Source organism: Lepus europaeus, chromosome 16 (assembly GCF_033115175.1).
Source record: "Lepus europaeus isolate LE1 chromosome 16, mLepTim1.pri, whole genome shotgun sequence".
Lineage (NCBI taxonomy): Eukaryota > Metazoa > Chordata > Mammalia > Lagomorpha > Leporidae > Lepus > Lepus europaeus.
The window spans coordinates 12,338,167-12,357,489 of NC_084842.1; the positions used below are offsets into that span (position 1 = coordinate 12,338,167).

Below are 19,323 nucleotides of genomic sequence, written 5' to 3' on the forward strand. Positions count from 1 at the left end.
TTCTCCTACCCTAGATCTGTCTCCCCCATCTTGTTTTTTTTTTTTTTGTTTTTTTTGTTTTTTTTGTTTTTTTTGTTTTTTTTTTTTTTTATGACAGGCAGAGTGGACAGTGAGAGAAAGAGAGACAGAGAGAAAAGTTTTCCTTTGCTGTTGGTTCACTCTGCAATGGCCGCCGCGGCTGCTGGCCGGCACACCGCGCTGATCCAAAGCCAGAAGCCAGGTGCTTCTCCTGGTCTCCTATGTGGGTGCAGGGCCCAAGCACTTGGGCCATCCTCCACTGCACTCCCGGACCACAGCAGAGAGCTAGAGTGGAAGAGGGGCAACCAGGACTAGAACCCGGGGTGCCGGTGCCGCAGGTGGAGGATCAGCCTATTGAGCCGCAGCGCCGGCTCCCCCATCTTGTTTTAATAGCAATTCCATCCTTCTGATGCTAAATCCTAAGCTGTGACTCTCCCATGCTCCACTGTTCCTTTAACAGTAAGGAAATCTCATAAGGTCTTCACAGTACAGAATCCAGTCACTTCTCGCTTGATCCCTGCCACCTTCTCCTTTCTCCTTCCTGCTTTCACTCTTTTCCTTCATTAGTCTACTTCAACACAAGATCCAGAATGACTTTCAAAAAATAGAAAGCTGGGGCTGGCGCTGTAGCACAGTGGTTTAACGCCCTGGCCTGAAGCACTGGGATCCCATATGGGTCCTGGTTCTAGTCCTGGCTGCTCCACTTCCGATCCAACTCTCTGCTGTGGCCTGGGAAAGCAGTGGAGGATGGCCCAAGTCCTTAGGCCCCTGCACCCACGTGGGAGACCCGAAAGAAGTTCCTGGCTCCTGGCTTCGGATTGGCGCAGCTCCAGCTGTTGCGGCCGATTGGGGAGTGAACCATCAGATGGAAGACCTCTCTCTCTCTCTGTGTAACTCTGACTTTCAAATAAATAAATAAAATCTTAAAAAAAAAAAAATAGAAATCAGATAGCATACCATTTCACTCTGAACAAAGGCAAACACCACAACCACATCTCATCAGCTTCTTGTGATCTGGTGTTGCATTTTCTTACTTCTGCCTCAGTTATTCACCTCCTCGTTCACCGGGCCCAGCAACCCTGCCCCGACGGTGTGCTTCTGCCTCAGAGCTTTGCTCCTGCTATTCCTTGTTCCTAACACTTTTCTCTTGGAAAATTCATATGAGTCACTCCCATACTTCTGTCAGGTCTCTGCTGAAATACTGCTTTCTCACTTAGTACTCCTGGGCTACTACTTTTGAGATATTAAATTAATCATTCCTTCCCAACACTCAACACTCCTCATATGCCTTTGGAATTTTTAATTAGCACTTACTACTATCTAACTTACTACATTTTGTCTATTGTTTGTGAGTTCCCACTAGAATAGTCCTTCTGGGGAGGAATTTTTGATAGTTTGGTACCTGGCTCACAGTACATGCCAACAAATAACTGGTAAATGAAAAATGAATGAATGAATTCTGATGATAAAGCTGGAAATCAGAGAAGTAACATTCCCACACAGGTAGTTAATGATAGAGCTGGGCAGGACACTTCATTTGGATTTTGGAATATTTGCACACATGTAATAGGATTTCTGGAGGATGGGACTCAAGTCTAAACATAAAATTCATTTATGTTTTATATATACTTTATGTAATAGTCTAGAGGTGATTTTATATTATATCTGTAACAGTTTTATGCATGAAACAAACTAGAAACATGGAATACACAGGATTTGGTATTATTTGCAGCTTCAGGCAGCTACCGTGGAATATATCCAGGGATAAGTACTACTGAATTTACTATCTGGTTCTTTCAGAAAGGGTAGGCCATGTCTTGTTCTACAATATTCCTCAAAAAATTACATGCCAACTTTAGAAGGAAGCCAAGGTTAATCTTTTTTTAATCTTTCCCTTGTATATACCATCCATCTGCCCTGAGTCTTCCGGTTTTTGAGCATCTCCCAATCCTGGATGCTGCACTTGCTAGAAAGACCATTTCGAACATTAGACTTGGCACCACTTACCAGTGGGAGTGCTGTCTTTAGGGAACCCAAGCTCCTGAATGAACTTCTAAAGTCATGCCCCCACTCAGAAATACAATGGGCCTCATCCACTGCAATGAGTGTGATACCTTAAGAAAGAAAACAAACAACGCAAAAAATAAAATCCAAAAAGAAAGAACTTACCTAAGTCAACAGTAACTTCTCCATTTAGCATATGTAAGTATTAGAAAAAGAAGAATTCAATAAACTCAAATCAAAATATTTGGCCAATATAAAATATATTTGGCCAGTATAAAAATTTAAGCATAAATAACATTAGTCAACACCAAAAATCATTATTGATAACAAGGACAGAGAGCTATATGGATAAATGCATAAACATTACAAAGGGAAAATTTATATGTTAATTCAAACAACACATTCATTACATTTCATCATTGTTCCTCAGAAAAATGGATCCCTTACTATTACTTTATGCTCAAAACTATCACTCATGAACAACCTGTAACAACAGTATCTTTTAAAAAGAACTGTTCTATATCTCTTTGGTGCACCTTAAATTTCATTGCCAAGATTAGCTATCAGAAGAGACAGAAGGAGTCAGCACATTTCTACTGAGGTTAGGGGTGTCACTCTCCATGACCAGCACATATCATACCATGGGACAACACCCCACACTTTCCAGTCTAAGATGGGATGTCGAGAACGAAATCTCATTAAATACAAAGCAGGTAAGGAACATAATCTGTTCTCTCTTCCCCTAGCAACCTCTACACTCCAACCTGTCCCATACACATAAACTGAAAGGGGATCACGAATGTGTAGTGACGCGTTTCAGAAAAGTGTTTCACTGAGTACCATCCATCAAACCACTATCACCACCCATTAAAAAGTCTTAAGACATTTCAAAGTAATGATGGCAGTGCTTACACCTCAATCACCACATTAATACTTAAGACAAAAATGTTTTCCTTCACTCAGGCTGATCATACTTGATACTTCTCTGAGAATTAATCTTTTTCCCCTAGTGTAGAGGTGGTAGTTGGGGGCAGATTAAAAACGCCACATGAGTCTGCATTCACACAGAACCTGGATCCCTCACTCACCATGTGTTCTACCTTAGGCAAGTAACTTAAGCTTTGCAAGTCTCAGTCCTCCCAAGTATAACGTGGAGAAGAGAATCTAACACAATTTTAACTTATGCTAAACATTAATTTAGATCATTCACATAAAATGCTAAGATAGGGCCTGGCACACACAAAAAAGAGAGTTCAATTAAAAAAAAAAACAAAAACTATTGTTATTATGGCTATTAAGTGCCCACTATGATCCAAACACTTTTCTAGGAATAAAAAGATCAATAAAATACAATCCATGGGGCTGGCACTGTGGTGTAGCAGGTAAAACCACCACCTGCAGTGCTGACAATCCCACATGGGCGCTGGCTCAAGATCCAGCTGCTCCACTTCCAATCCAGTTCTCTGCTATGGCCTGGAAAAGCAGTGGAGAATGGACCAATTCTTTGGGCCCGTGCACCCAAATGGGAGACAGGGAAGAAGCTCCTGGCTTCGGATCAGTGCAGCTCCGGCCTTCACAGCCATCTGGGGAGTGAACCAGCCAATGGAAGACCTCTCTCTCTCTCTCTCTCTCTCTCTCTGCCTCTGCCTCTCTCTCTCAGTAACTCTGCCTTTCAAACAACTAAATAAATCTTTTAAAAAATACAATCCACGACTTTGAGGTGTTCACAGTTTTAAAATAGGAGACAGACATGCAAACCAACAATTATAACTCACTGAGATTGGCAGCTACAAAAGAGTCTTAAAGCTTGGGGGCCGGCACTACGGCTCACTAGGCTAATCCTCCGCCTGTGGCGCTGGTACTCCGGGTTCTAGTCCTGGTTGGGGCACCGAATTCTGTCCCGGTTTCTCCTCTTCCAGTCCAGCTCTCTGCTGTAGCCTGGGAAGGTAGTAGAGGGTGGCCCAGGTGTTTGGGCCCTGCACCTGCATGGGAGACCAGGAGGAAGCACTTGGCTCCTGGCTTCAGATCAGCGCAGCGCGCTGGCAGTAGCGGCCATTTGGGGGGTGAACCAAAGGAAGGAAGACCTTTCTCTATGTCTCGCTCTCTCTTTCACTGTCTAACTCTGCCTGTCCAAAAAAAAAAACACCTTGGAGTAGGCAGAAAGCAAAGAAGTCTACTAAATATGAGCAAAGTTGGCTGATTAGATTCAAAATCCCCTTGGTTGCTGCTCAGTGGCTGGGGAAAAGTTTGTTACTACTGTACTTGTTTTATTTTAGTGACTAAATCATTCTGATTTTAAATTAAATAGGTTAAGACCAAGACGATGGTCCTCCTTTATTTGAAAACTCCTTATTTTTACAAGTCTTAGTTACAGGTTTTACAAACTGGTAAATTTTTGCCAACAGTCACTTTAAATGTGCAAGCCCTAGTGTCTCCCTAGGCCCTCTAAACATATTTCATTTTGGCATACTTGTCATTCAAGCCTTATTTCCTCATGAAAAAGGTTTGGTTGTTAAGGAGTCTCCACATAAAATTATGTTTGCTGTTTCTGTTACAAATCCAGACTACTTAAATAATTTAACATTTACCCAAAATCAATAAATCTGATTAGCTAAATGTCAGACTACTGAACAAATGCAATTCTGAGTACATTCATTTTTGCAAACATTTTACAATTTCTCACAAACAAAAGCCGAAGAAAAATATTTTAAAACTGTTTCATTTAATTTACTTCTTTTTGTTCAACAGAGTCAACTGAAGAGTACATTTTTATCTACAAAGTATACTATGCTAATGAGTGTAGTTAATCCATTACAAAAATAGTTATAGATTCTTGTTGGAAATATAAAATATTTACTTCAACAATTAAGCTAATTATTCATTTAACAGCATCATATGCTAAAATGGAACAAAACATCCTGGGACCACTAAGGACATATACCACACTTCTGGCAACAAAATTGTGAAATTTATATATTGGGTAGTTATGCATAATCAAAAATGCTGAACTATTCACAAGAACATAAGAGGAGACATATCAGATTCATTTCCCATTGAAGGCAAAAACTTAATATGCCAATAAGGGAGTCTAATGGCTGATGGATGCACTCTTTGATAATACACTTAATCAAACATTCATTTCTGAGGTACTCTGATACTACAGCAAAGGTTGGAAAGGCTGGAAAGCTGTAGCAAAGCTTGAAAACTCTAGAACAAAACTTTAATTAGTTGCTACCAGTAAGTACGTTTGATTATAGGAAAAATAGGAACAAAAAACATAGGAAGCCCTCAACCTATTGGTTTGGATACATACAACAAATCTACAAGTTCGTTTTCATAATATTGTTAGAAAAATTGTTAAACACTTCCCTAGAGTTATGAGTAAGGAACCACTCAAAGAGATATTACAGTACTGAAAACTTAACCTATCTGGAATTGTTTTAATACATAATAATACAAATAGATCATATAATCTGGGAACGTTCAGATTGGTTAGTTCAGTTTAAGGTCTCAACCACTGGCATTTGTAATAGAAGCCATGAACGCAACACTTGGATGGCTGAGAATAACCACGAAGAAGGTCGGCATTGTGGCTTCAGTGGGTTAAGCTGCTTCTGGAATATGGACACCCCATTAGTACCGGTTCAAATCCTAAGTGCTTGGGCCCTTGGCACCCATGTAAGAAGCACAGATGGAGGTACAGGCTCTTAGCTTCAGCGTGGTCCAGCAAGGAGTGAACCAACTGATGAAAGATTTCTCACTGTCTCTCTGTAATTAGGCCTTTCAGATTAATAAATAAATCTTAAAAACAAAAAACCAACAAATCTTAAAATTTTTAAGGGCAAAAGTGGCATCAGCTTTTGACTACTTCTGTTTATATTTTCTAGAACATATGATGAAGTTTTTGTTTTTTTTTTTAAAGATTTATTTATTTATATGAAAGAGCTACAGAGAGACAGAGGCAGAGAAAAAGAGAGAAACAGACAGAGATGGATCTTCTGTCCACTGGCTCGTTCCCAATGGCCACAACAGCCAGAGCTGGGCCGATCTGAAGCCAGGAGCCAGTAGCTTCTTCTGGGTCTCCCACGTAGGTGCAGGGGCCCAAGGATTTGGATCACCTTCTGCTGCTTTCCCAGGCCATAGCAGAGAGCTGGATTGGAAGCAGAGCAGCCGAGTCTCAAACCAGTCCCATATGGGATGCCAGTACTGCAGGTGGCAGCTTTACCTGGTACACTACAGGGCTGGCCCCTGTTTCTTTAAGAAAATATCTATTTATTTACTTGAAAGACAGTATAGAAGAGACAGAGAGAGAGAGAGGGAGAGAGAAAATGACTGCGATGGCTAGGGCTTGGCCAAGCCAAAGCTTGGAGCCAGGAAAACCACTCATTGCTCCCACATGCATGCAGGAGCCCAAGCTCTCTTCTCAGGTGCATTAGCAGGGAGTTGAACAGGAAATGGAACAGCTGAGACTCAAACTGGTGCCCAAATGGGATGTCAGCATTGCAGGTGGTGGCTTAACGCATTGCGCGACAACACCAGCTCTGAGTTTTTGTTTATTTGTAATCAATTACATTTACTAATAGCCATAAATCAAAGATATGGCTTTCCAACGCTGGCTATACATCAGAATGCCTGTGAAAAGTACAGATGTCAGACCCTACTCCAGGCCTCTTAAATCAGGTTTCAAGGTTGGAGGCTGGTTTCCTAAATTTAACACATCAATTGAATTTAAATTTAGGATGTGGAAAAGGTAAGTAGTAATTTCATAGAACCCAAGACTCAACATGATTCAACACTACATTTAAGTGAGGTGGGCATTTAGTTCAGCAGTGAAGTCACTTAGGGATGCCTGCATTCCATATCGAGTGCCCGGTTCTAGTCCTAGCTCATCTACTTTTTTTTTTTTTTTTTTCCTGACAGTGAAAAAGAGAGAGAGAGACAGAAAGGTCTTTTTTCCATTGGTTCACCACCCCAAATGGTCGCTACAGCCAGCGCTGCGCCGATCTGAAGCCAGGAGCCAGGTGCTTCCTCCTGGTCTCCCATGGGGTGCAGGGCCCAAGCACTTGGGCCATCCTCCACTGCCCTCCCGGGCCACAGCAGAGAGCTGGACTGGAAGAGGAGCAACCGGGACAGAATCTGGTGCCCCAACCAGGACTAGAACCCATGGTACTGGTGCCACAGGCAGAGGATCAGCTTAGTGAACCGCAGCGCTGGCCTGCTCATCTACTTTTGATACGGCTTCCTGCTAATGTACACCCTGGGAGGCAGCAGGTGATGACTAAAGTATTTGAGTCCCTGCCGCTCACACAGATAAACTGGACTGATTTCTGGGCTCCTGATTTCAGCCTGGCCCAGTCCCATCTGTTGCAGGAATTTGGGGAGTAAACCAGCAGATGGAAGATCTCTTTCAAATAAAATGGAAATGAGTAACTAAAAACTAAAAGAAAATATATTTAAGTGCCTCACTATGTACCAACCACCAAATTAAGGAAATGCAAATAAGGATAGTATGGTTTTCCTTGAAAAGTTTGTAGTCTATCAGTGAAAACAGATATATAAACAGGTAATTTTAATACAGGAGCCTAATTTGTATGGCAAACGGAATTATAGGATACTATGATAAAAGATAAGAGAAACACCAAATTGGAGAGCCAGCGATTTCCTAGAGGAGATGTTTGAAATAAACTTTAACAGAAGTGAAATCCACTATTCTTTCTCTTTAAAGATAACTCAATAAGTATTTATGAAGATTCTACTTCACCACTTACCAATGCTAGCATCAAGTTGCTGGAGTAGGTCTAAGTTACCTGAACAGAATTCTGGAGTCATGTACACAATACAGTATTTGCCTCTGTAAAAACAAACAGGAAATGAAATATACAATAAAAAAAAAACCATCTCAATGAATTACAACTTAATACATCTGATAAGCTTTTAGACAATAAATTGTGGCATTTGCAAAAAACTAAATGAAGGCTATATGTGTGTGCATATTTTCAAATACATTAGTTCTTTGATTTATTCAGCACATTGAAAGAAAAAGTGGCAATTCCTGTCAGAGAGTACTTAGCAAAGACCCACACATATGTAATCAACTTATTTCTGACAAAAGCTCAAAGGAAATTTAGTGGACAGGAATAATCTTTTCAACAAATAGAGACAGAACAATCGGATATCCTTATGGGAGAAATTACTCACAGACACGGGCATTTGGTGCAGTGGTTAAGATACCTTTAGGACACCCATTGCCCATATCAGAGAGCCTGGGTTCAAGTCCCAGTTCTGTTTCTGATTTCAGCCAGCTTCTTACTAATGCCCATTCTTGGAGGAAACAGATGATGGCTCAAGTAGTTGGGTTCCTGCCACCCAGGAGGGAGACCTGAATTGAGTTCCAGGTTGCTAGCTTCAGCCTAGCCCAGCTCTGGCTTTTGGAGCACTTGGGGAATGAACCAGCAGATGAATGATATCTCTCTCTCTGTTCCTCTCTATCTCTCAAGTAAAATGACAAATGAATAAACTACAATCAATACTTCATAAAATATACAAAATTTACCAAAAATAGATCATAAAATCTAAATGTAAAAGTTAAAACTATGAAATTTTGGGGAAGAAAATTAAAGGAAAATCTTTGTGGCTTTGAGTCAAGCAAAGATGTCCTAGATTAAACAGCAAAGCAAAATCCACAAAACAAAGTGACAAACTGGACTTTATAAAAATGAGAAACTTGTCAAAAGGACGTGAAGCAAATAAAAAGCAAACTCATAACTAGAACAAAATATTACAACGCATTTATCAAATATAGCATTTATATCTTGGATATGTATGTGACTAAAAACTCACTTAGAGTGGTCAGTATTTAGTTAGAGGTTAAGAAACCAGCACCCCACATTGGATTCACTATTGGGCTCCTGACATCAGCTTCCTCCGAATGTACACTCTGGGAGGAAGTGGTAATAGCTCAAGTAATTGGGTTCCTGCCACCCATGTTGGAGACCTGGATCTAGTTCCTGGCTTTGGCTTGGCCCAGGCACAGCTATTTCCAACATCTGGGGAGTCAACCAGAGAATGGGAGCTCTGTCTCTTCTGTCCATGTGTCTCTGTCTGTTTGTCTGTCTCTCCCTTTCCCATTTCTCTGTCTCTCAAACAAGTAATTTTTTATTAAAAAATAAATAACAAAACACTTGAATAGATACCAAAGATAGGCAGGTGCCCAAGGAGAATATAAGAAGATACTCAACATGATCAGCCATCAGGGAAAAGCAAATTAAAAACACAATGAGATCTTTCAGCATGGCTGAAATCAAAGACTTCCCACAGCAAGGGATGTCAGAGATAGAGAGGAACTGTGCCTCTCACGCTGGTGGAAACACAAACTGATATACTACTCTCAGAAAGTCTAACAGTTTCTTAAAAAAGTAAACACAGAATTATGATACAACCCAAAAATGCCACTCTTAGCACACACATGAGAGTTCAAGATGCAGGTTGACATGAAAAGTTGTACATAGCTGTTCACAACAGTGTCATGCATAACAACCAACAAATGAAAACCCACTGTACAGCATTGCTGAATGGATGAACAAACGGTGGTATCCCTATCCAATGGAATATTATTCAGTCACAGAAATGAAGTACTGATAATGTTGTTCCAAGTAAAAGAAAGCAGACACAAAGGCCACATGCTGTATCAGCTCATTTATAGGAAATATCCAGAATAGGCAAATAATAGACAAAATGTGGGTTTGTGGTTGAAAGAAGTAGAAAAGTGAAGAAATATGGAGCAACTGTTCAATGGGTATGGTAGCTCATTTAGGGGTGGTGAAAATGTTCTGGAACTAGACGGTAGTAATGTTATACAACATTATTAATACACTAAAAGCTACCTTTCTTTACTAATGGTTAAAATGACAAATTTTGTGTTATGTGAATTTATCTTTATTAGAAAAAAACACAGTTAAACATAAATCTACCACCTGATCCAGTAATCCTAAACTTTGGAATATAAAAATAAAATTAAAATGTATATCCATAAGAAAACTTATATATGAACACCCACAGCAGCTCAATGCCCCCAAGTGGAAACAATTCAAATATCTATTAACAAATAAATGAATAGATTGCAGTATATCCATATAATGGAATCCACTCAACAGTAAAAGAACTATTAATAAATGTAAAAACATGGACAACTCTCAAAATAATTATGCTAAATTATTTAAACCACACCAAGAAAAGAACACATAAGTAAGGTTGGTCCAACTTATACACAATTTAGAAAATGCCAGCTAATCTACAGTGAGAGAAAGCAGATCAGCATTTACTTGGTGACTAGGGTGGGGAAGGCAGAGATGTGGGAAGAGAGGAAATTAAAGAGATCTGAAGAAACAGAATGGCAGATATTCATTGTAAAGACTGGGATGATGGTTTCATTGGGGCATACACATGGCAAACTTATTAAATCATACATTTTCATAAGGTAAAATGTATTGTCTGTAAACCCATACAGGTGGTTGAAGTGTTTAGAAAAAAAGGAAACACATCTTCACAAATAGACTTTTACAGGAATGTTTACAGCATCTTGATTTCATAATACCCCAAATCAAAATAGTTTAGGCATCTATCAACAAGAAAATGTAAAAATAAACTGCAGTTTATTCATACAGTGAAATACCATTTAGACACTGTAGAAAACCACATTTGATATATTCAACAACACAGAGGAATCTCGAGAATATTCTGCTGGGGGCCAGCGCTGTGGCGCAGAACATTAAGCCCCTGCCTGCAGTGCCGGCATCCTATGGGGGCACCAGTTCAAATCCCGGCTGCTCCTCTTCTGACCCAGCTCCCTGCTAATGTACCTGGAAAAGCAAAAGAGGATGGCCCAAGTCCCTGGACCCCTGCCACTCACATGGGAAACCCAGAAGAAATTCCTGGCTCCTGCTCTGACCTGACCCAGACCCATTTGAGGAATGAACCCTCAAATGGAAGTTCTCTCTGTCTCTCACCTTCTCTATCTCTGCCTTTCAAATAAATAAATATTAAAAAAAGACTATTATGTTGAATGAAACAATTATTTATACAAAATTCTAGAATAGAAGGAATTAAACCACAATAGAAAAACGTTAGAGCAGAGGTTAGTCTCAGGATGGAAGTGAAAAGTATAGACAGGGAAAAGATGTGAACAAAGTTTCAAGAGTGGCAGTCATATTGCATCACTTCAGGGTTTGGGTTGAATATTTTTACACATTTATCAAAACTCAGTAAATATGTGTGTGCATTGTGTATATAAATTTACAGATTCATGCATATATATGTTCTTTCCCATGTATCTGAGATGAAGTTCTTCTTAGGAATTATGACATGAGAGAATTGGTGAAACAAGAAACCTACAATTGAGTCCCTGCTTAGCCAAAAATTCACTGACTACAGGCAAATAACTTGTATCTGGTCTCCAGTTTCCTCATCTGTAAAATGAGACAAATCAAGAAACTCTCTAAGTTCTCTTTTGAAACTAAAATTATATGTATAATTCTATTAATCCCATGACTACAATGCTAATCATACAGCACAAGGACTGAGAATAATACTTTACTTTGAAAGATTCTAAAATCTGCAAATGTACTATCAAAAGAAAGTACATTTTTAAGTTATAGATGTTTTTGTTCATTTTGTGGAAAACATTCTCTCACATACCATAGCCACTTAACCAGATGATCAGAAGTCATACAAATTACTCACAATTTAATATCCTCTAGAACGTTTTTTGACTGTGCTGATCCAAGGAAACAAGCTGGGATGTTGGACATTCTGTAAGAAGAAAAACAAATATTGGAGCAATGTACACACTACAATATCAACTTTAATTTAAGATGAGAAGGAGTAATGAAATATAATAATATAGACTCCTCTTTGCAATTCTCTCTTTTTGTAACTCACTAACTTTATAAATTCTTCAGGGGCCATATTGAAGGCAGGTTTCTAAGGTGGCCTTTTGAAAACAGCACAAGCTGCTCAGACTGAGGTTGAAAAGTTTCTCAAGATAAAATACTTCCATGTAAACACTTCATACCAAGCTGAAAAGCAAGGGTAAAAGAATATGAAACTAGAAATTCAGGTTTCTGCTGGTGTCTGAGGCGAGCTGCACTGCGACCATGTCCGGATGCGGCAAAGGCGGCAAAGGCCTGGGCGAGGGTGGCGCCAAGCGCCACTGCAAGGTGCTGCGCGACAACATCCAGGGCATCACCAAGCCGCCATCCGCCGCCTGGCCCGGCGCGGTGGCGTCAAGCGCATCTTGGGGCTCATCTACGAGGAGACCCGCGGCGTGCTCAAGGTCTTCCTGGAGAACGTCATCCGCAATGCCATCACCTACACAGAGCACGCCAAGCGCAAGACGGTCACGGCCATGGACGTGGTCTACGCGCTCAAGTGTCAGGGCCGCACGCTCTACGGCTTCAGCGGCTAGGCCGGCCTCGCAGCTGCCACCGAGTACCCCAAAGGCCCTTTTTAGGGCCATAAAAAAAAAAGAATATGAAACTATTTTTTAGATTTTTCCATATTAAGAGGAACTAAGTACTCTTGCTTTAAAAAAAACATTGGAGCCACTTGGTAGCCTTAATTATAGAAAACTCAAGAAAGAAGTTAAGTTCTGTCATTAAAGTATCATATATTAATAGTAAGGATAAAGAACACATGCAAATGTGTGTTATTATGAACTAGACATCAACACACATGACAGATCAGATGTGCCAGTCACAGCAGACAAAAGGAGAACAAGGGTGTGGCAACCAAAACAATACTCACTCCAGCTGTAGCACTTGGTCTTCCATCAGAGAAATAAGAGGACAGATGACAACGCCAATCTTGCCTACGTAAACAGGTGGATACTGGAAACATAAACTCTTTCCGTATCCTTGAAATAGAAACAATACACTCACAGACAGAAAGTAAACCCTGGATACTTTACCATCTTATAAAGTGCTCGTGTGGCTGAATGGTCAGTGCTAATATGCTATCTCCCTAAAAGCTAATCGATGCATACATTTGAGCCTTTTTTCACTCGGATCACTTTTTTCTATATGCCATTTGTATTTGTATTTTGAGAGTTTAATAAAAGATTGAGCATTTCAAACCCTTTAAGTTCTGTTTTTTTAAAGGATTAGGGTATTTGCTTAAGTACAACTTACCGGTTGCCATGACAACAACATTATCTCGTCTTTCTTCCAATACAGAATGAATCACTTTCCACTGAACTCTTGGAGGTTAAAAAGAAAAAAAAAATTTTTTTGTTTCATTACTAAGAAACTCAGGGAATGAGTTAAAACCTATTTAATCTTTGTACTTCCTCTAATAGAATTGTTTTTAAATTTTTGAGCTTCATATATAACTATGTACATAACCTGGAACTTTAAAATAAAGAACCAGATTTGATTAACCTCCCACTCAAGCTGACTGAACAACAAGGAGTTTATATTTGGCATATGCATTAAATTGTATTACAAAGATCTAAGGTACAAAATAAACTCCAACCTTCATACTATATCTCCAAAAGAATCAATGCTGTAAAATAAATAAGAAAAACGCTCCAGGATTGACTGGGATGCAAATAAGGGAACTCTGTAATTACAGTAATACTCTAAATATATATGCATTAAGATTTCATTTATTTGAAAGGCAGCAACAGAAGGAGAAGAAGAAACACAGAGAATTTATTGCCCATCAGCTGGTTCACTCCTCACATGCCTGCAGCAGTCCAGGACTAAGTCAAGCCAAAACCAGGAGGCAGAAACTCCTGCTCTCCCACATGGGTGGCAGGAACCCAATCACAAGGATCATCATCTGCTGCCTCCCAAGGATATTAGCAGGAAGCTGGACTGGAAGTGCAGGTGCACCTCAATCCTAGGCTCTCTGATACAGAATGTGGGTAACCCAAACACAATGCCTGCCCCAGTATTCTGTAACTTAATAAGGTTACAGAGGCTTGCAGGTACACTTGAGATTTATAAACATACACTTAAGGTTTGTAAATTTCCTTATATGCAAATTTACATCAAAAGAAAAAGGCTGTAAAAACATATTTAATTCTGGTTAAATATGTACATGCTCAAGTACTTAGTGGGAAGTGTAATGGTGCCCACAATTGTCCTTGAGAGGCATTTTTAAACTTCCAGGAATTAATGGACAAATAGAAAGATCAATAGAGGAATATGCGATAAAGCAAATACGGTAAAATGTAAATAGTAGAATCCAGGTGGTGAGGACACAGGCATCAGTGAGTATTTTTTTTTTCCAACGTTACATCTTAGAAATTTTTCATAATAAAATGTCAAGGGAAAAATCAGTAAGAGAGGTGGTCTTCTGCTACGCTGACAATGACCTATTCTTTTCTAAGACCTGTTTACATAGGGCATTCAGGTTACGAAAGGTCACTGAGCTGGACACCCAAATGCACATTTTCCTAAGTAGGAAGCCGAGGCCAAAAAAAAATAGGGAAAGAAGTGCTTCAGTGGATTCTATTTTAAACCTTCAGAATAGGAAGAGTCCAGTCTAGATTTTCACTCTTATTAGCTCTATTCACATTTACTTTTTTCTCAATTCATTTTTATCCATCCTATTTTTATGCTTGTAAGTATGAAACACAAACACATTTTGAGTATGTTGAAATCCGTTACTATAATAGTCTTAAAACCACTGTCCCATGAACATCTATTACTTCAACATGCTTTGGACATCATGCACAAAACAGGCCCTGAGACACTTATTTAAAATCAAAAATAAGTCAGCTTTAAATTAAAATCCATTTATTAATGTCTTCAAATTAGTTTCTACACAAACTCGTAAGTTACCGGAAAACCAGTTTTTCTCACCAATTAAAACAATTTGTGTTTCTAATGTAATATGTATAACTACAGTGAAGTTGTACAGCTATTGCCTTCTTTCCTATGTGAAGAATACACCATTAAATAATTAATTAAATATGTAATTTAATTAACCAAGATTATACTCACGGTTTGAAACTAAAATGGCCAAAATATGTCTTGAGGCAAATAACTTGCTTTGCACTGGGTTCTGGCAACAAATGATCTTAAAATAAAATAAAATTAGTATTAATGTTCAAATAAAAACATACTAGATTAGCAGAGGGATAAATTTATAGGTACCACAGGTTCTGTTTTCTGTCCTTTAATTTCAGTGCAATCTGGCCCTCTGGTATCAGTCACGGCTCCAGATAAACACCTTGATTCCTATTAAGAATTAAAATTTGCTTGTGGGGGTCCCAAGATGGCAGAATAGTGACAGAGCAGTCCGATTTAGGCTGGCTGAAATTAATATAAAAAGTAGAGAAAGTGCACTCTCAGGGCAAAGCTGCAGGGGAACCTTCAGTGGGAGATCCTGCAAAAGCAGTAGAAATGGCCCGGACCCGTGCAGAAAGTGCAGACACCCAGCAGCATACTAAGCGACAAAAACAGACCCAGCAGCCTGGATCCGGGAAGAAAGCACCTGCCCAGCAAACCAGTGACCTGCAGCCCAGGGTGGGAGGGCTGGCACTACTTTTGAAGACAGACAGGTAGCGGCTACTCCATCTCCAGTGTGTGCACCCAGCAATTATTGTGCTTGCCCTCCAATCAGTTGGTGGGGACAACCACAGCAATTCTAGGGCAACCATGCATACAGTCTCCACTATACAGGCTGCACCCACCCAGCAACAGGAGGGGAGGCGGAGCATCCCTATGGAAGGGAAGTACCATCCGCTGGACTCTCCTACGCACCCAGCACAGCTGTGAAGCTAGAGGGACTGCGGCTGACGGATATTATGTGTGCCTCTGATCCAGAGATCTTACCAGAACAAAGGTGAAATAAACACCTTCCATAACAAACAGAAATTGAAAGAATTTGTTACCATGCATCCAGCCTTACAAAAGATGCTAATGGATATGCTACACAAGGAAACACAGGAAGAAAGCCATCATCATGAAAGAACATGAAGACAGAAAATCCTCTAATAAAAGCACAAAGGAAATCCAAAATAAACAACAGGAATATTCACGGAAAAATGGCAGGGCCAAGTACTACTTATCAATAGTTACCTTGAATATAAATGGCCTCAACTCTCCAGTTAAAAAATACAGACTGGTAGAAAGGATTAAAAAACAAGACTCATCTATTTGCTGCTTACAAGAAACACACCTCACCAACAAAGATACATGTAGATGAAAGTGAAAGGATAAAGATATTCCATGCTAACAGAAGGGGGAAAAAAAAAAACAGGGGTAGCCATCCTATTATCAGACAAAATAGACTTTAACACAAAAACTGTTGAAAGAGACAAGAACACTATGTAATGATTAAGGGATCAATATAACAGGAAGACATGACTATAACAAATGTAAATGCACCAAACTACAGAGCACCTGGGTATTTAAAAGTACTATTAATGGATTTGAAGGGAGACATAGACTCCACCACCCTACTAACAAGGGACTTCAATACCCTACTTTAATCAGCGGATGGATCAAGCCGACAGGAAACAGAGCTACTGGGCACTAGGGACCAAATGGGCCTAACTAATATCTTCAGAACTTCCACCCCACAGCTGCAGAATACACATTCTTCTCAGCGGTGCATGGAACTTTATCTAGGATAGATCATATACTAGGCCACAAAGCAAGTCCCAGCAAATTCAAAAAATCTAAATCATACCATGCATATTCTCTGACCACAATGGACTGAAGCTCACAATCAACAAGACAAGACTCTCAAGAACATTCACAAACACATGGAGACTGAACAACATATTCCTAAATGAACAGTGGGTCATAAAAGATATCAAAAGAGAAATCGAAAAACTTCTGGAAATGAATGTAGATGACAAAAACTTCACAGAAAAACCTAAGGGATACAGCAAAAGCAGTGTTAAAGGGAATTTTATGCCAATTAGAGCCTACATCAAGAAACTGGAAAGTCACCAAATAAATGAGCTGCCAGTGCATCTCAAGGACCTAGAAAATATACAAAAATAATAAAAAACAAAACCCCAAATTAGTGGAAGGAAACAAATGATTAAAATTAAGGAAGAAATAAAATCGAAACAAAAAATATACAAAAGATCAGCAAAATGAAGAGCTGGTTTTTTGAAAAAATAAACAAAATTGACACGCTGTTGGCCCAACTAACCAAAAAAAGGAGGGAGAAGACCACAATCACCAAAATCAAAGGTGAAAAAAGAAATGTAACAACAGACACCACAGAAATAAAAAGAATCATCAGAAACCACTACAAAGAGCTACAGGCCAACAGATCAGGAAATCTAGAAGAAATGGATAGATTCCTGTACACATCAAGAAGGAAAAAACCTAAACAGACCAATAACCAAGACAGAAATTGAATCTGTAATTAAAGACCCTCTCAACTAAGAAAAGCCCAGGTCCCAACGGCTTCATTGCTGAATTCTCCCAGACATTTAAAGAATTCCAATTCTTAAGCTATTCAAAACAATTGAAAGGGAGGGAATCCTCCCAAACTCCTTCTATCACTGGCATCAACTTAATTCCTAAGCCAGAAAAAGCTACGACAGAGAAAGAGAACTTTAAATCAATATTCCTGATGAACACAGATGCAAAAATCCTCAACAAAATACTAGCCAATCAAATCTAACAACACATTAGAAAGATCATTCACCTGGACCGAGTGGGATTTATCCCTGGTATGCAGGGATACCTCAGCATTTGCAAATCAATCAATGTGATATATCACATTAATAACTGAAGGACAAAAACCATATGATTATCTCAGTACATGCAGAGAGATCACTTGATAAATTACAACCCCCTTTCATGATGAAAATGTTAAGCAAATTGAGTATAGAAGGAACATTCCTCAACACAATCAAGGTAATTTATGACAAACCCACAGCCAATGTCCTACTAAATGGCAAAAAGCTGGAAGCATTCCCAGTGAGAACAGGAACCAGACAGGGATGCCCACTCTCACCACTGCTATTCATTATAGTCCTGGAAGTTTTAGCCAGAGCCATTAGGCAAGAAAAAGAAATCAAAGGGATACAAATTGGGAAGGAGGAAGTCAAACTATCTCTATTTGCAGATGACATAATTCTATATAGAGAGAACCCAAAAGACTCCACTAAGAGACTACTGGAACTCATTGAAGAGTTTGGTAAAGTAGCAGGGTATAAAATGAACACACAAAAATCAACAGCCTTTGTACACATAGCCAATGCCATGGCTGAGAAAGAAATTCTAAAGATCAATCCCATTCAACATAGCTACAAAATAATTTAAATTCCTTGGAATATATTTAACCAAGAATGTCAAAGATCTCTACGATGAAAATTACAAACTAGTAAAGAGAAATAGAAGAACATAAAAAAGTAGAAAAATCTTCCCTGTTCATGGATTAGAAGAATCAACATCTTTAAAATGTCCATTCTACCGAAAGCAATTTATGGATTCAAAGAGATCCCAATCAAAACACCAACAACATTCTTCTCAGATGTAGAAAAAAAATGATGCTAAAATTCATGTGGAAACACAAGAGACCCTGAAAAACTAAAGCAATCTTAAGCTGGAGTTATCACAATACCAGACCTCAAGATATACTACAGGGGCCAGCGCTGTGGCTCAGTGGGTTAATGCCCTGGCCTGAAGCGCCGGCATCCCACATGGGTGCCGGTTCTAGTCCCAGCTGCTCCTCTTCCAATTCAGTTCTCTGCTATGACCTGGAAAAGCAGTGGAACATGGCGCAAGCCCTTGGGCCCCTGCACCACATGGGAGACCTGGAAGAAGCTCCTGGCTCCTGGCTTTGGAACGACACAGTTCCGGCCATTGCGGCCAATTAGGGAGTGAATCATCGGATGGAAGACCTCTCTCTCTCTCTGCCTCTCCTTTCTCTGTGTAACTCTGACTTACAAATAAATAAATAAATCTTTAAAAAAAATTCTACAGCACAGTTATAATCAAAACAGCCTGGTACTGGCACACAGACAGACATGTAACCAATGGAGCAGAATAGAAACTCCAAGAATTAACCTATGCGTCTACAACCAACTTATCTTCAACAAAGAAGCAAAAATCAACCCCTGGAGCAAAGACAGTCTTTAAAAAAAAATGGTGGTGGGAAAACTGGATCTCCGCATGCAGAAGTATGAAACAACCCCTTCTTACAACTTACACAAAAATCCACTCAAAATAGACCAGAGACCTAAATATATGATGAGCTACCAATGCATTACTAGAAAACATTGGGAAGACCCTGCAAGACATTGGCACAGGGAAAGACTCCTTGGTA

At 39.5% G+C, this 19,323-nt stretch overlaps 1 protein-coding gene and 1 pseudogene across 6 annotated transcripts in view; one reads left to right on the forward strand and one right to left on the reverse strand.

Annotated features, from left to right (window-relative positions):
- WRN (WRN RecQ like helicase) overlaps positions 1–19,323 on the reverse strand; it is a 148,927-nt gene that overhangs the window by 73,273 nt on the left and 56,331 nt on the right. For all 6 annotated transcript variants that reach the window (XM_062213774.1, XM_062213775.1, XM_062213772.1 and 3 more), the window contains 6 exons: positions 15,027–15,102; positions 13,206–13,273; positions 12,823–12,931; positions 11,761–11,829; positions 7,791–7,873; positions 2,026–2,132 (listed from right to left, as the gene is read on the reverse strand). In XM_062213774.1, the coding sequence (XP_062069758.1) occupies positions 2,026–2,132; positions 7,791–7,873; positions 11,761–11,829; positions 12,823–12,931; positions 13,206–13,273; positions 15,027–15,102 (512 nt within the window). The remainder of the gene's footprint in view (positions 1–2,025; positions 2,133–7,790; positions 7,874–11,760; positions 11,830–12,822; positions 12,932–13,205; positions 13,274–15,026; positions 15,103–19,323) is intronic.
- Positions 12,174–12,484, forward strand: LOC133775432 (histone H4-like; annotated as a pseudogene).